Source organism: Pituophis catenifer, unplaced genomic scaffold (genome assembly GCF_029215685.1).
Source record: "Pituophis catenifer annectens isolate HBS135680 unplaced genomic scaffold, rPitCat1.0.hap2 SCAF_4, whole genome shotgun sequence".
In the NCBI taxonomy this organism is placed as follows: Eukaryota; Metazoa; Chordata; class Lepidosauria; order Squamata; family Colubridae; genus Pituophis; species Pituophis catenifer.
Genome location: NW_027256884.1, coordinates 79181724 through 79198408, shown reverse-complemented (window position 1 = coordinate 79198408; position 16685 = coordinate 79181724). Strand labels below are relative to the sequence as shown.

General features: G+C 35.8%; 2 protein-coding genes across 2 annotated transcripts in view; both read right to left on the bottom strand.

The window, feature by feature from the left end:
* Window positions 1-605: 605 nt before the first annotated feature.
* Window positions 606-10268, bottom strand: CFAP298 (cilia and flagella associated protein 298). Its single transcript, XM_070943558.1, has 8 exons — window positions 10172-10268; window positions 6484-6624; window positions 5657-5824; window positions 3961-4028; window positions 2290-2448; window positions 1680-1811; window positions 1056-1151; window positions 606-962 (listed from the first exon to the last, which is right to left on the bottom strand). Exons 2-8 carry the CDS (start codon window positions 6620-6622, stop codon window positions 852-854), a joined length of 873 nt encoding a protein of 290 aa, XP_070799659.1. The 5' UTR covers window positions 6623-6624; window positions 10172-10268; the 3' UTR covers window positions 606-851.
* Window positions 10269-13273: 3005 nt separating this feature from the next.
* The window catches only part of SYNJ1 (synaptojanin 1), a 58565-nt gene continuing 55153 nt past the window's right edge, over window positions 13274-16685 (bottom strand). Inside the window, exon 30 of the mRNA XM_070942614.1 lies at window positions 13274-16058. Within this exon, the coding sequence (XP_070798715.1) occupies window positions 15240-16058 (819 nt within the window). The 3' untranslated portion in view covers window positions 13274-15239. The remainder of the gene's footprint in view (window positions 16059-16685) is intronic.

Genomic DNA, 16685 nt, shown 5'->3' with positions numbered 1-16685 from the left:
ACCTATATACAGTATTCAACCCATGCATGCTTCCAACCCATTCACAGTATTCCATTATTGGCTTCATTTGATTCAAAAATCTTGTATTTATAAAGAGACAATAATTTTTTTTCCAAGAGGACTGCTATTAAAAGTGAATATTGGAAATGAAAAAAAATTCTTCTTCCAAATGCTACTATTGCCTCTAGAAGATAAATTCCCTTATGTGATTCTTTGGATATTTCAGTGCCGTTTCTGCTCAATTACCTAATCTGCAAATTAATTTATATCATCTTCTCTAAGCATGCCTTGTATACTTACAACAGATTGCAGGCTGAATGTGAGCAGAAACTGTACCATTCAAACAAGGCAAAGTGCAGTCAGGTTCTTCTACTTGCACAACTGAAGAATTTTATCTTCCCAACTGGAGGGTTTGATATTCTTTATAGTTTACAGTAACATGATGTTCTAAACCAGTATTGTTTAGGCATTATGTTTTCTGGAAACTTATCTAATATATATTTTTACTTCCACAAAGTTTGAGTTTCCCTCAGTTCCTTCTAAGCTAAGCCATACTAATTGGAATAATTTTATTTAGAATGCAAAAATGTAATGAGAGGGATAACTTTGTTTTTAATAATAGTTTTTAATAATAATGTGATAGCCATGTCAGCATTTTTTAAAAATGTGAACTTGATTAACAATCCTAACAGTGTAGATTTATTGAATACAAGGCAACCAATATTATAAATAAATACAAATCTAATATTTTATTTAGTTTTAATGAGTAAATATAATGAGTGCATTGACATTACCAATGTATCTTGCTGTGTTAGTTTATCTTAAAACTATTTTTTTCTTGAAAAATTGCTTTATCTTGGTCTCCACTTAATATCTTTGACACCATGAAAATGTCTTTTCAAGGCATGAGTATCGGCCCATTCAGAATCTAAACATGAATCATCATCATTTTCTTCCAATTTCTGAAAAACATGAAAAGAAAATGAATTATATATTGCAAGTAAAATGTAAATACCTTGTTTTCAATAGAGTAACACAGCAATAACACCTGATACCTTGAGTTCTTCTTGTCTTCTGTGATAAAAAAGAATCATCTGTTTATGTTCTTCACTATTTATGACAGGTTCGCGTGCTGGAGCTCCTTGCCCTTTCTGCAAACGTAACAGAAGTTAATATATTTCAACCTGCCTTAATCTGACAACGGAATGCCTATTGTTATAATGAATAAGATGTCAGGAGAGACAGCCATTAGTCCTTCTAGAGTAGGAATAGGCAACATACAATTTCAGATATTGAATTGCAATGTCATTATGGTGAATGATGAAGGATTTTAGAGGCTGTAATTCAGCCACACGTGGAATGAATTGGGTTCTCTACTTCTACTCTACAAAGGCAAGTTTCTCTGTACTGTGAGGCACTCAGTAGCTAAATTTGGCTTCCTTCAAACTGGAACAAAGGGACAGCTTGCCATAATGTTTTTAGTGCAGAGGTATGATTACCCTTTTTACAGCAGTAAATGAGGTCTACCTTGCTTTTGAACATCATGCTTCCCTATATGAAATTTAAAAAATATAAAATATAATAAAATCTGAAACATAATACATCTGGCAAAATATTGCTTTGGGTGAGTGTAAACCTATATAAAACTTTCACTTTACTCTTAAGTCACAAATACTTACTTTTTGTATTTTGATAATAATTTTTGTTTTCTCATTTTTGCCAACATAGTCAGAAAGCTGGTTTGTTCTTTTTAGTTCCTTTGCTGCCCACCACAGCTGAGCCTCTGGTTCTTCAATAACCTCAAGAGCAGCCTGTAACAAACTGAGCTTTACAATAGGCAGAATCCAAGGGCACATGAGCAGAAGTCTACTCACAATAGACCCCCTTCCTTCTCTTCCTTGTACTACTCTTTGTAGCCTTTAAATCTGCTGTGAATGGTTAAAAGATTCCTTAGAACATTGTTGAGATCTATATAAAAAGCTGCGCGCTCATCAGAGGCTTTTTTCTTTTACTTTTAAAAGCATTTGTAGAAAAAAAATGCTTTTAAAAGTAAAAAAAAATGATCGCGCAGCTCAGCTGGGCGTGGGGGCAGGGATTTCTGCTACTGGTTTTCCGAACCACCCACTACCATCCCTATTGGATCTGAACCAGAAGCATTTCACCCCTGGTACAGCAGTATAGAACCAAATAAACATATGGATAATGAATAAATTACATTTTCCAAACATTTCTCTAGGAAGAGCAATACTTTTTTAAAATAAAAATCATAAAATCAAAACTAACACTTACTTGAGTTCCTGACAGATCTTCTTTATTTTCAAATTCCATTCTAATTGGGTCGTATGGAGGGAGCCCCATTGGATAAACAATCATTACAGCTCCTCGGAGCTGGTCAAGGGCATCTTTCACCATACTGATAGTAACACATACATTGGCTTCCACTTGTTTCTGTAATACAGAGAGAAGCAACTTAAACAAAAAAGAGGGAGCTTGGGGTCTTAGTGGACAATCACTTAAATATGAGCCAGCAGTGTGCTGCAGTGTGCCAAAAAATATACACAGTTCTAGGCTGCATTAACAGTGGGATAGAATCAAGATCATGTATACCACTTTATAATGCCTTGGTAAGACCACACTTGGAATACTGCATTCAGTTTTGGTCGCTATGATGTAACAAAGATGTTGAGACTCTGGAAAAAGTGCAGAAAAGAGCAACAAAGATGATTAGGGGACTGGAGGCTAAAACATATAAAGTACAGGAATTGGATAGGGATGACATGATAGCAGTGTTCCAATATCTCACAGGTTGTCACAAAGAAGAGGGAGTCAAGCCATTTCCCAAAGCACCTGAAGGCAGGACAAGAAGAAATGGATAGAAACTAATCAAGGAGAGAAGCAACCTAGAACTAAGGAGAAATTTCCTGACAGTTAGAGGAATTAATCAGTGAAACTACTTGTCTCTCAAAGTTGTGAATGCTCCAACACTGGAAGTTTTTAAGAAGAGATTGGACAACTATGTATCTGAAATGGTATAAGAGTTCCTGCCTGAGCAGGGGATTGGACCAGAAGACCTCCAAGGTCCCTTCCAACTCTTATTGCGTTATTCTGTTAAATGAATAAACTAATATACTACAGAAGAAAGAATTCTTCCTCTGAAGTTTACAATGAGACAGCACAGTATGAAATAAAGCCAAATAACAAAAAAAAAAAAAAAATCCCCATATTTAGAATAACATTTCTGTCTATTAGCATTATTTACTACCAATTTATCATCTATTCAGAATTAATTATATTAAACATTTTTGTTAAAGTGGGGATTAACTATTGTGTACCTGTACATCTGGTTTTTCCTATCTAAGTGTTGAACTTTACATTTATCACTGCATAATATTCATTGGATAGCACCCAGGGTTCAAGTCTTTCAAGTTTCTTTTGAATTATGAACCTGTCTTTCAAATATTAGCTTCATGAAACAGCTTATTCCTAAATTGCTGGCACTCAGAAAAGCCGAAAAAATAGGCCTATTGTGATAGGTATTCAGGTGTAAAGAGTAGAACTGAACTGCCTTTTTGTTTTAGGTGGCTTTTAATTCTGGTTAATTTTTAAGTTTGAAGTGACAAATTTTAATGGGGTTTGAAGCATGTTCAGCTTTTTTATTATTATGGGTTTAATTATACTAAACTACTTAGAATTTACAGGATTAAATAATATCTACATTATGCGATAGTCAAATAAATGAATAACAAATATGGTTATTTAAAAAAATATTTTATAATGCATTAGGTGTGAATCCAGAAATGTGATAATTTAATCAAGAAAGTACATTTAAATAAATACAAGCTTATTTCAATTAGTGGTTTGTTCTTCCTGCTATTCTTTGAACAAGACTAAAAACAATTGTCTCTGATAACACAGTTCATATATTGTATCATTTTTCACACCAATAATATTGTACCTTACCTTAGAAATCAATGCTTTAGCTTCTTCTACAGTTGCTTTTAAAACTTGTTTCATTTTCTCATTTGGAGCTTTAAAAAGAAATATGCAGATGATAGTATATATTATATAGTATTGTATAACTATGGAAGTAATATCAATAATAATGTTTTGTACTGAAAGGGCCTCTAAATTAAAAATCAGCTATTGTGATTAAAAATCAGCTATTAACTTAAACTATCTAATATTAAAAGATCACAAAATCCAATGATTTACAGACTCTGGGCTTTAGCTTATTCCCATTAGAAAACTTAAGCGTGTGGAATTGGCCCAAGTGAGCCAACAACAAAGCTTTTGATCAAGAATGTTAAACAGAAAAATTCATGTCTATTCAGGAATAAATCTCAGTAGGGATTAGATCTAATTTACAAAAAAAAAAAAAAAAAAAAGCACAGCATGATATTGGAGCCAGAGGTAACAAAGAATAAGGGTTAAACAAAGGAGAGAGAGCTTACACAGCAATAAAAAAATGCAAACAGTAGCAGGCTCTGTTGAGTAATTTAGCCCCATATAACCATGGCATTTGTCAATATAGCATGTTAAAGAAATACATGGGCAGCGGGATATATTGAATAGAAAAAACAATGGTAATGCCATCTTACCTAGCACAGCACAGATTTGGAAGCTTTGTAGGAGAATGGTATGAAAATAAGACATACATACGCCTCAGATCACAAGAGGAATGGAAAAGGGAGCAGTCAACAGACCAGTAGTAAGCATGCCAAGTAGCTTAATATCGTTATTAACAAGAACGTGAGCGAAGTCCCACATTCCTCCCTTTTCCACAGGGAAGCACTGACACAAAAGCAATGAGCCAAAAAATGACTTTTTGCAAAGGAGAGCAGGGCTGTCCTTTTCAACAAAGGGAATTTTTGTTGGTTATTGGAATATTGGTTATTATCACCTTCTCTGAATTGCTAGGATGGGAGAAAAAGGAGAAAGATGGCAAATGACAGGTGAGGGATGAAAGGGATATATGCAACAACCAATTGTACCTTGGAATCTTATGGCTCGCCTACCTCATTAAAATATAGGCCCCAGGATTAATGGAAAAATATTGAAATATCTTTGTAGAATACTGATATGGCAATAAATAAAAGAATGAAATAATAAACATGGTGCAATAAATTAAATAAAATCATGAAAATGCTCTCTGGAATAATTGGGTTTTTAATTATTTAATAGCTTCTAAAAGGCTAGTAGGGAGGGGGCAAGTCTGATCTCTAAGGGGAGGTCACTTCAAAGCAACCGCACTGCTAGAGAAGCAGTGCCGCCAAGCTCCAGCTACTTTCGCGCTTCAAACTATGGAATCCTTAGCAGCTGTTCCCTGTGAGATCTAAAAGATACTTGGGAGAAGATTGCCCTGAGGATACTCAGATGAAGGGATTTAATGTTTAATATCAGAACCTTAAATTGCATTCAGAAATATAGTGCCAGAAGTCTGAAGAGCATTTTCCTTTCTTTGATATATTGAATTTTAGATACATGTTTTAAGTTGTGGCTGGCTGAACATTCTTGCACCCAGGGCACATAATGTTGTATCTATCATTGATAATTATTAATCCAAATTTGAAAGTGTACAACATGACATATTTTTTATAAAACTTGGCAAGCTATTTTTATATGCAAAAGTTATGTACCCATATATATTATTATTTACCATGACCATTTCTTCGTCCAATGTCATCTTTTTTAAATGTGCTTCCACCACTGGGAATACATTTTTTTGCCCATTCATCAGTCAGTTTCAGCTCTTCAATTTGTTCATCTGTCAGACCTTGCATGTTAGGAGGTAAGAAAATACCGTGTTCTGCCAGCGTTTCCATTTCTTTCAAAAGAACAAAGAGTGGGACATGGAGATGTTACATAAAATGTCCTTTAACCATTTATTTTTGAGAAATTGTTAAAATAAAATACCACTGCAGCAGCATAACAAATTCTGCAATTTATTTAATGTATTTAGAATATATTACAAATTTCTCAGAGGACACAGTCATACTTAAAAAAGATTATAATTCTTTCATATTTGGATCTATTGTAAATATTGCTAAAAGGTATATTTAGAAAAAGAGACAACAGTTAATAACAAACTGAAAGAAAGCACAAAATGTACAATAGTAATCCATGTAGAGAAACTTTAGAAAAACATACAACCAGCAGAATTGGTTGAGTAGTTTCCAATATTCAGGCAATTCACCTGTGACATGAACTTAGTATATTGGCTATAAAGAGTAATCAAAAAGAGGATTCTGAATGGCCCAGAGTTGCGAATAAATAAATACATTTAATAAATTATTATTAAATTATAATCAATATAATTATAATAATTATATTACAATTATTATTTATTACATTTATTATTTATTGTGTTTATATTATAATTATAATATATCATATAATAAATTATTATTAAATTATTTATTTGTTATATTTTTACCTAAGAAGTTTAGGTAAAAGGACAAAATAATAAATTGACATATTTAATACCTGTGCAAAGACGTTGAACTTTGAGTCTTCCATTATAAATTCTGGTCACTTCCTGTGTTAAGTCTTCAATGGAAACCTTACCTGTTGTTTCCAGGAGAAACTGGCTCTCATCTCCATGCTTCACATGGAGCAGAACCATTTCTATTAAAGCAGAAACAGAACAAAAGTGTATGGTATATATTAATTATGAGTTTTTCTGCCTTGGTAGCCTGAAATTTAGACCCATTGCAGAGAATAATTATGTTTCCTCTTAGGGGTGATGTGAATAAACTTTGTTGAAAACCTACAGCTTTCAACTTTTTTTATAATTATTCAACGTGAATAAGTATTAAAAAAGTCAAGATTTAAAAAAAATCAATTTAGGAAAGCAAAAAGCAATATATAAACAACACAGAATCAAGGCTGGTGACAATAATATACATTAATATCACAAAATAGGCCCAGTTTCCATTCTGGCCCAATATGTGGGGGAAGAGAGCTTAATCCAAAGGGCATATGCAACAACAAAGAGGGTACATCTCCTAAATCCCATTAGATGGCACTGCTTTAGAAATGGGACCTTAAGCGTACCCACCTTGGGTGATGGGAACAAACAACTGAGAAAAAGCAGTCCTGCAAATAACCCCATCCTGTATCACAGCACTCAGAAGCCAAAACACTTTGCACAGGAACAATCTGATCCAACGTTGCCATCCTCCACCCATGTCAGGCAACACTTAAGACCTCAGTGGAACTTTGCATCAGAACTTTAGACATAAGTCCAAGTTCCCATCAGATCCATATGACACAACAGGTACTGATCCAACAATTTTTCTCCATGCAAGGGAATAGCAGGAATGAAAAGGGGGTAAAATATCATAGCCCAGCTCCAGATCATGTTATCATTGCACCTAGACAAAAATCGTATTTGGTGTATGTGGCCAGATATGTGTCTGGCCTTTAATAACCTAGGTCAGGTCTGTTCCTCCATGGTAGCCAGGAAGTCCCAAGCTGTTTCTGACTCTCTGCCTAGAAAAGGAACATTGAAGACCATGGTACTTACCCAATGGTAAGCCTTGGAAACTACACTGCCAATCTAGAAACATAATCCAAGCAGCTTGGATAGAGGTGGCAATTGCATCTAATCCTAGAACACAAATTTGCTAATAGGATCTCACATCCAATTATCTGTGGAACAATACTCATGAATGTCAAAAGGTCTCCTAGATGACAAAATCTATCTCCTGCCTCTGCGCTGGGTTTGTAGCTGATGTCACATACAAACCCAGTTAGGTACTAAAGTAGAATTTGGCGCTAATTTTTAGAGAAACCCCAATTTTATTTATTAAAGAGCCTTTAGACTAGGATTAATAACATAATAGATCCTTTCTATTTCTGGGAAAAGTGAAGTGGAGCCTGAAATTCCTAGCTGTGCTTAAAGTAACCAGGTGCTAACAAGATAAGTGAAAGTGTTAACTGCAAGAATGTGGGATAGTTTTTGGATGTATACATATTTAAGATATATATAAAGCATAAACAATATACTTATTGTTTAACTAAAAGCTTCTGTTATGCAGGCAGGAAAAGATGATCTCATTGTTCTTCTCACTCCAAATATTAAAATACACATTAACCAACCCAATCAACAGCGGTAATTTTGTCAAAGTATAATGATAATAACCAATAATGTGGGTAACATACTATAAGTAGAAAACAGCCAATCCAATAGAGACATTCTATGCTTTTAAGAGGTTCTGCACCCCCATTTGTGCTTTGTTCAATAAAATCATTCTGCTTTAATATAACGGTATCCTGGCCTCACTTTAAAGAGAGACTTTTTTTGGGGGGGGGGGGGCGTTCTACTTGAACATTTCTGAGAGGGTTACCCCTCACCACAATTCTGTTCCAAACCAGACCTTGGTAAAGCATACTAGACAGGCCTTTTCATCCCAGATTAAATCATGGATGAGTAAGGTTTTATTACAGAGAATTTGGCACTGAAAAGCAACAGTTGAGTACCAGGGCCTCCTTGGCTATGATGACTAGGCAATGGGACAGAAACCAAGAAACTGTAAAATGACATTGGCACTAAACACTGATGCCATATTCCCTGAGAAAGGTAACCCCACGTTCTTACCATATCTCCCTTTCCCATCACCACAAAGATGTCATTGCCTATCCACAGCACAATCCCCGCCTCCCAGAACACAACTTTGATAGCCCTCAATCTTGCAGCAGCTTTTGATATCAACAATTGGTTCAATGTTTTGGATCAAAGTTAGAAGGTGTAGCACAAAAATCCTTCCTGGTATAGTCTTAGAAGGTTAGCTATTTTCCATTCCATGGTGAGTTCTATGTGTGGTACTATAAAGTTCTGCATTATTGCCCAGAGTTTCCAAGATCTATATAAAAGTACAGAATCAATTGTCTAGAACTTGTATCAAGGCATATCAATTTCCAGATTATAATCAATAAAGAATATTTGTAGCGCAGAGTTAAAATGTTGGGTCCTTGGTGCTCTGAGCTTGGTTGTTTTCTTGCAGAGGTTTTGTTACCCAAACTAGGTAACATTATCAGTACAATCCAGTTCAGAGAGCACCAAGAACCCCTCAGATCAACTCTCCCTCTAATTACCATTCCCTGATCTCAAACAGGCCATTGAACACTTTGTTATTGAACATAATTTTGATTGAGTTCAGAATCAACACTCCAATTACAGTTAAAGTGATCCTCAGGGTAGATCAAGTGATAATAGTAAGAGTTCTTTCTAAATAAGTGCTGCTGTTGAAATACTTAGGTAAAAATTGAACTTGCTTTCAGTTTTCAGTAATGATACTGAGGATTGAGGACAGTATATGATGCTACTTTTAAAGACAGTTTAGAAATTCAAGAGGTGTAAAATGTGGGCATAAAGTACTTTTACCATTAGCCCATAGTTCATGGGATTTGGTGCATTTTAAGCCATTTCAAAGTATTGACTTTAACTTTTAAAGTTTTAAGCAGTTTAGGATTGACAAATCAACTTCATAATGCAATAAAGAGCTCATTTTTATCCCCAGAAAACTTCACTTGAAGAAAGCTCACAAAATGCAATTATCTTTGATGACCTCATACTGAGATTTTTATAAACCTGGCATTATTTGTGATTACAAATCATCATGAGATATCTACAGCCTAAAACTATATTAAACAAACAATACAAAAATTAATTATATACTAGAAACTGTACAAAGGATTTTTTTTTAAAAAAAAAATAAAGCTAAAATAGATCTGTTGTCATTGAAGTCTAGCTCACAGATGTATGAATCCTTTCCTCCCCAGCACCTAGTGCTCTCCACACAATAGCAGTGAAAATTTAGCATATGAATATTACAGAATTCTTTGATAGTCCAAAGTTGTTATAGCTATTTCCGATTCTGCAATGTAGGACATTCAATGCCTTGTTCATCAACCTGGAATTTCAAGCTCCTCTAATAACCATGGCCTCAAACCCACTACCAGCTTCTGATTCATAAATAATCGACTGCATTTATCAAACTCATCTGCCACAACTGTTGAGGAAATAAATAAAAGCGAAAGAAAAAGAGCCTGAGAAAGGGCGAAGAGTGTACTGTAGGCGGTATCCATGGCAACCAACAGACGCAGTTGGTTTACTGAACATCTGAACCTTCTCGATCACCCTAACAGCCAAGATCGAAACATTTCTCACCTGGATCGGTCAACCTGTAATTAAGCCTGGAGACCGAACTTCCCCTCTAGTCCGGCAGAAGCTCGGCTATAACGGGACTCGCAGATCTTTGCCCGGTGCACCAAAGGCTACTCTTGACCCAGGAAGCATTCGTTCTGAAAGCCAATCCTAGAGAGGAGCTCAGCGATGACCTCGTCAAAGAACCGCAACTTCCCCGTCACTCAAAGACACCTGCACCGCCTCTAAAAGAGATAGAGCGCTTTTCATTGGCCGTTTAGGGTTGCTATAGAAACACGCTTTGCTGAAGGGAGGGGAAACGCGCGAGCCCCCGGAAGCTCTTTGATTTGCGGCTTGGAGCCGCTGGCGGCGGCTTCTGAGTTTATGTTATTATCTTCTGGGGAAGCTTTTGGCTGAGGCTGAAGGCAGTTTAACTGAATTGTATAGCCTCAAAACGGACCGCAGCTACTGTCTGCTTTCTTATTCCCTACTGTCCTTGTAGGAGTCCTACATTATTATTATTATTATTACCCCGTGGTAAGATGTGCGGCCAATAAATTTAATAAATATTAAATTTATTGGCCGCGTATCTTGCCTCGGGCTAATCTAGGCAGCTCATAACTATTAAAAACCGAAGAAATAAAACATTTAAACAAAGCGAAAGTAAAATAATAAAATAAAAAAAAAACAAGGAAAAGAAAAACACATCTCAATCGGGGGTCCCTCATTTCCTCAATTCAACCCTGAGTTACAAATATTCTCCTTTCTTGGTACATATCAATCAGTCAGAATAGAGCTAGAAGGGACCTTGGAGGTCTTCTAGTCCAACCCCCTGCTCAAGCAGGAGACCCTATACTAGTGACGGTGAACCTTTTAGGCACCGAGTGCTCAAAGTGCACGCCCAAACTAAGGTGCAGGCGCATGAGCACCACACGCATGCGCCCATACTCCATGCATGTGCCCGCGCCCCACCCAAACAGCAAGGCATGGGCACATGTGCGCCTGTGTGCTCGTGCCCTGCACGTATGTGGCAGACACCCGAAGACCAGCTGGCTGGTGGGAGGTGTGTGTGCATGCCTGCAGACCTGAAACAGAGTTGGGGCAACAGCGTGCTTGCCCGCAGAGAGGGCTCTGGGTGCTACCTCTGGCACGGGTGCTATAGGTTCGCCACCACTGCCCTATACCATTTCAGATAAGTGACTGTCCAGTATCTTCTTAAAAACCTCCAGTGATGAAGCACCTACAACTTTTGAAGGCAAGCTGTTCCACTGGTTAATTGTCCTCACTGTTGGGAAGTTTCTCCTTAATTTCAGGTTGCTTCTCTCCTTGATTTGTTTCCACTGTTTCTTGTCTGCCTTTGTAACAAAAAAAGATTGGTGTTCTGGAGCAGAGAAGTGACGGGGAGTCTGCTGTCAATCTAGCAAAGCACCTCCAGAGTAGAACATACACATTGGGGAGGCCAATTTGCAGAACCAGGCTCTAACTGAAGGATAGGATATTGGGGGCAGAGCTTATCCTGGAGGGTGTGAAATGCAGTGTAATACCACACTGTTTTATATTTCTTGCCATTTTGCATGATTTAGAAGTCTAAGACTACTAAACTACTAAATAAAGTAGACTAGCATTACCTTACTAGCTTTAAGTTTGCCTATAGATATTTTTAAAGGTATTTATCTTGCTATTGATGTGTTTTTTATAGCCAACATGGCTACCTTAGCATTTTTGGCCCATTGCAGGACTGTCAACCTCCCGGCCCACAAGCTGGATGAGTCACATGCTGGCCATGCCCATGCCCGGTTTAGTGAAGGGGGGAAAACGTCCCTATACATCACGTGACACCACCTTGACGTGAGTTTTACACCCCTGCCTTATTGTATTAAATTGTGGTAGTAAGAGCTTTCCTCTTCCCCAGGTCCTGCTGTTTTGCTTCATCATAACAGGGGGAGACATTCCTGGGAGGGATGAGGGAAGATTGTTAGGGATGTACTGTATGCCAAGCATATACACTCCCAACAGGGTCACGTAAGGCATAAAAGTCATCCCAGCTGCCAAGCAAAAGCAAGCAACACTTATATTCACACCACAATAGAGAAAGATGCTATAAATAAATGGTTACTTTAGTGGTGACAGTAAAGGCATAATTTCATAATATGCAGGGAAAGGTGATGGTAAACTATTCCTGTGTTTTACCAAGAAAACCACATGGAAAGACAACTTACTGTAAAGTGATTGGCCATGTAGTGCCAGATGGGCCCCTCAGGTCACATGGATGCAACATCTTATTGAGGAAGAGCTGAAGATCTCATGTTGTTTATGATATAGGATATTAAAAACTTTGAAGTGACTAGTTGCTGATGTTGCCATGCAGGACAAGAAAACTGGATGCTGCAAACATAATCTGGACCCATTATACAAAGGCCTAATTCTCCGGAGAAGTCCATAATGCTAGGAAAGGTATTAGGATGGAGAAAGAGAGGACAACTGGTAACAGGCTGTATGGACTAAATGTATACACTATTGGTAGATTTGAAGAATCATGAAGGATTGTCCTGGAAAATCCATGTGTTTGTTAAGAGTTGACACCACTTTGATGGAAATTTCCAGTTATTATTAATCAAAACTATATAGCCCCATTTCAATCTCAGGCTCTAGGTCAGGGCTGTCAAACTCACGACCCACGGGCCGGATGTGTCACATGCTAGCTACGCCCATGCCTGGCTTAGCTAAGGGGAAAAAAGTTGTGATACGTCTCACAACAATGAGTTTGACACCCCTCCTTTAGGTGGCTCAAAAACCAACAGTAGAATGAGGATTATCATAAAAAAATTATTGCAGCCATTTCATGTCTTTAGCTTTTTTCCAGGTCTGTTTTTACAGGTTACAACTGTTAGGGCATAGAAACTGAGGCAGAATTGAAATAGAAGTAAGAACCAAGCAGAATGTTCAGACCAGATATTCTGCAAAAGCTTGCATCTATCTTATTACTTCAAGAAGTTTGTTGGCTCCCGATATCCCGGGCCTTTATATAAAGATTACCTCTGATGATCTTAGAACAGAAAGATATCTGAAAATTTTAAGTCCACAAGGGTAAAGCCAAATTCGGACAGCATCAATAATGGAGATATATTCCTAATAATGGGAAAATTTATTTCATAAAGTAACATGTTTCACAGTATATGTATATGCAGTATTGTAAACCATCAATATTAATATTGTAATGGAGATAGTCAATTATTGTGTACCACAAGCAATAACTTGTTATACATTAACAAAGCAATTTGCACAGGAAAACACTTAAAGAAAATAGATAGGATTTTAGACTGTTGTAACTTTGACTCTCTAATATTGATTTCCTTTAGCAGTACACATTATAATAAACTACTCATCCTATGCTCATACATGCTTTGTTGCAATTTTTGTGGTACTTCGCTGCCAGATTTTATAATCTATTGAAGATGCTGAGGCCTGTATTTGAAATTTAATAGGAGAACCTTAGTAACTGAAATTAAATATTCAAACAAAGACCACATATAAAAGAACTCTAATTGCACTACTGAGAATACAGTTGTGTTGCTAACATTATAATACCAATGCATAACACAGATGTTAATACATTATGGAACCAGAAAATTTATAGTTCTACTGCTGTTTCAAAATGTACAATTTTAAAAGCACAATATAGAAGTCACTGTATTTAATGACTGTACTTTAATGAGTAGAAGTGTTATATGAGATGATTTATATAAATACATTGGAACAGTATTAGAGAAATTGAAATGATGGTTTATTTTTACTGCTCCATGGAATGAGGTGCTTCACTCAGATACCACAAAAGGAAAATATTTTGTAAACAGAGCAAACTATAACAGTCTGCAAATACAGCAAAAGGAACAGACGTATTTAGCATGGCCCTTCTCAAAAAAGATTTTCATAAATTTAAAAAAGCAAGCAATATAAATAGGTGTGACAATATGACTAAGAAAAGACTATCTTGCTTAACAGTAGCATGGAACAGACATATATTTCCTTCATGACATGAAAATACTACATTTAAGTGCCATCTGTTGCAAAAATTTTGGAGGCAGACTATTGCAAGTTTGCAAAGCGTTATGTAGGGGATTATAGAATCTGCCTCAAGAAGCATCACCTATAACACTGATGTTTGTCTGTGGAAAGTGATATATTTAACTTGTCAGAATAGTACATAAACTATTGTTTTGTTCGTTGATATCATATTTGAGACATATTACTTCTATACATTGTAAAGGAAAAAGCTGGGAGAGTTGAAATATTTGGACCATCTATCCAATTACTTCTTTACACAGATCTTCCTTTCAAAATGAATATAAAATTTCCTTCAACTTAGAAAGCAACATTCATATTAGAATAGGAAGCTATATAATGAGAATAAGGTCAGGAGGAGAATAATAATAAAGCTGCAACAAATTTTCTCATGTCTGCAAAACAAAGCATGTGCAATGATAAGAAAAATATATTACTATATATTGTTTAAAATTATTTCAATTGTTGGGGAAATTCACTTCTACAAATCTTCATAAACCTCTATTATAATTTATTTCCCAACATTAATATTAAACAATTGGCATCTTAATTAAACTTTGACAGTTCTTTGGTGAATACTTACGTATAAATATACCAGTTATTAGATACTGGAAGTGGTTCTATGTTCTAACAGAAGGGCTTTTAAAATGGTATTTAAATTCTTATACAAGAATGTTCAAGAAACAATTGTTTAAAACTCTTATGTGCGTTATTCAGAGAAACCAATGCATGCTTGTTGGTCTTGAAAGACAAACTTAATGTTATACTTTCCTATGAACTAAAGTGGAATTGAAACAAGCATAACTTTTCCTTGCATTGTGTCCATTAAAGGAACAGAATGAGATCACTACTTAGATTAATTCTGTGCATGATTCCCCACCCTGCCACCTTTGTGTAGTAACCTAAAAATTAATGTTCAGTGCATCTGATTAAAGTATTGCACATACAGAATTAAATCAATGCCCAGTTCTATTAGTTAATTTTTAACTAATAATTTCTACCCAGTTTAAATAATTATATCTTAAATAATTTATCTTTCCATAAAATCATGTGTCGGTAATGCTTTAGGTGCTAAACAAATTAAAGGATCTGTGGTCGAATTGCTGTTGGTAGATCTGGATGGTATAGGAGGTGCAGGAGGGGGTCTTGCTGGCAATAGATGAAAAGATCCAGAACTTTTGTTATGACCACTGTAAACAGTAAAGTTTGAGTCAGTGATATTTTGTTCAGTCCCCAGTGAAAAATAAGTTGCTTGCAGGGAAGAAGCTCTTTTTAAATCAGTGGGACTGGCCAATGGTTTCAGGGTTAATACTAAATCGTCCTCTTCAAATGTTACCCAACCTTTTTGTTTCCCATTGTTAGATATAGAAGATGTACTCTGCAAACTAAAATCATCTTCAAATGTATCAACATAAAATGTAGCTTTGCCTTTCTGATGAATAGGAGGCTTTAGACATGGAAAAAGATTAGAAGTGGGTCCTTCTGCTGAACAATGTGAAGTTGCTCCAAATTCTTGAGATTTGGTTCTAAATGGATTTCCAGTCATAATATTTTTTTCAGTAAAAGGGTTTGTGCTGTTTAATCTGGTAGCAAATGGATTCAGAGAATTGGACATGTATATCTCAGATTTACTGTGTGCTAGTGTATGTGGTGTACTTGTGTTACTGAAATTAAAATTGTCTGTTGCAGAAGGCAGGTTTGTCAGCTTCTTTTGACTTAAAGATACAATCGGTGACATTTGAACTGACTGAATTTTAGATTCAGAAAACAGCTGAAAGGACAGATCTTCAAAAGGATCATTGTTTAGTTGTGTTTCAAGCTGAACAGCGTGAACTCCATTTGTTCTAATCTGAAAAATAAATATAACGTTCAAATATGTAACTTGTCTGATAAAAGATCCATTGTTCATGAAAGAAGCAGTGGATTTGAACATCTGCCTTTTGTAATTTGCTTTATACTTGAAAAATATTCCTAAATTTCTTTCTATACAATTTTTTTTCATTATTTTCACTGCATTATCCCTGTCAGAATATATACACAAATGGATCTACTATATACACAGACAGTATGAAAGAAAAATTACAGGAAGTTTTAAGATCACAACAGAATGTTTCGGTTAAAAGCACTGCATAGTATAAAGAATTGGAGCATTAAACTAATAAAAATTCACGTGCAGAAAGAAGTTAATATAAAATATTTTTCATAATGAAATCTTAGTAATTAAGTCTCAAGCCTTCTCATTTTTAAGTACAGATTATGTTAATTTGAAAAGAGTAATGAGAAAGTTATACTCATATTTGATAAACAGGCCAAAATAGAAAATATTTTCTCTATCATTTATCTATTAGAAATATGTCCCATGAATTTCAACAGAATTAAAGCTCAGTGAGAATGGAAATCATACACAAGCTCCCAGCCCTAACCAACATTCTCAAGCGTCCAAAGCCTTTCTCTAGTGAGCTCAGACAATTGCCCT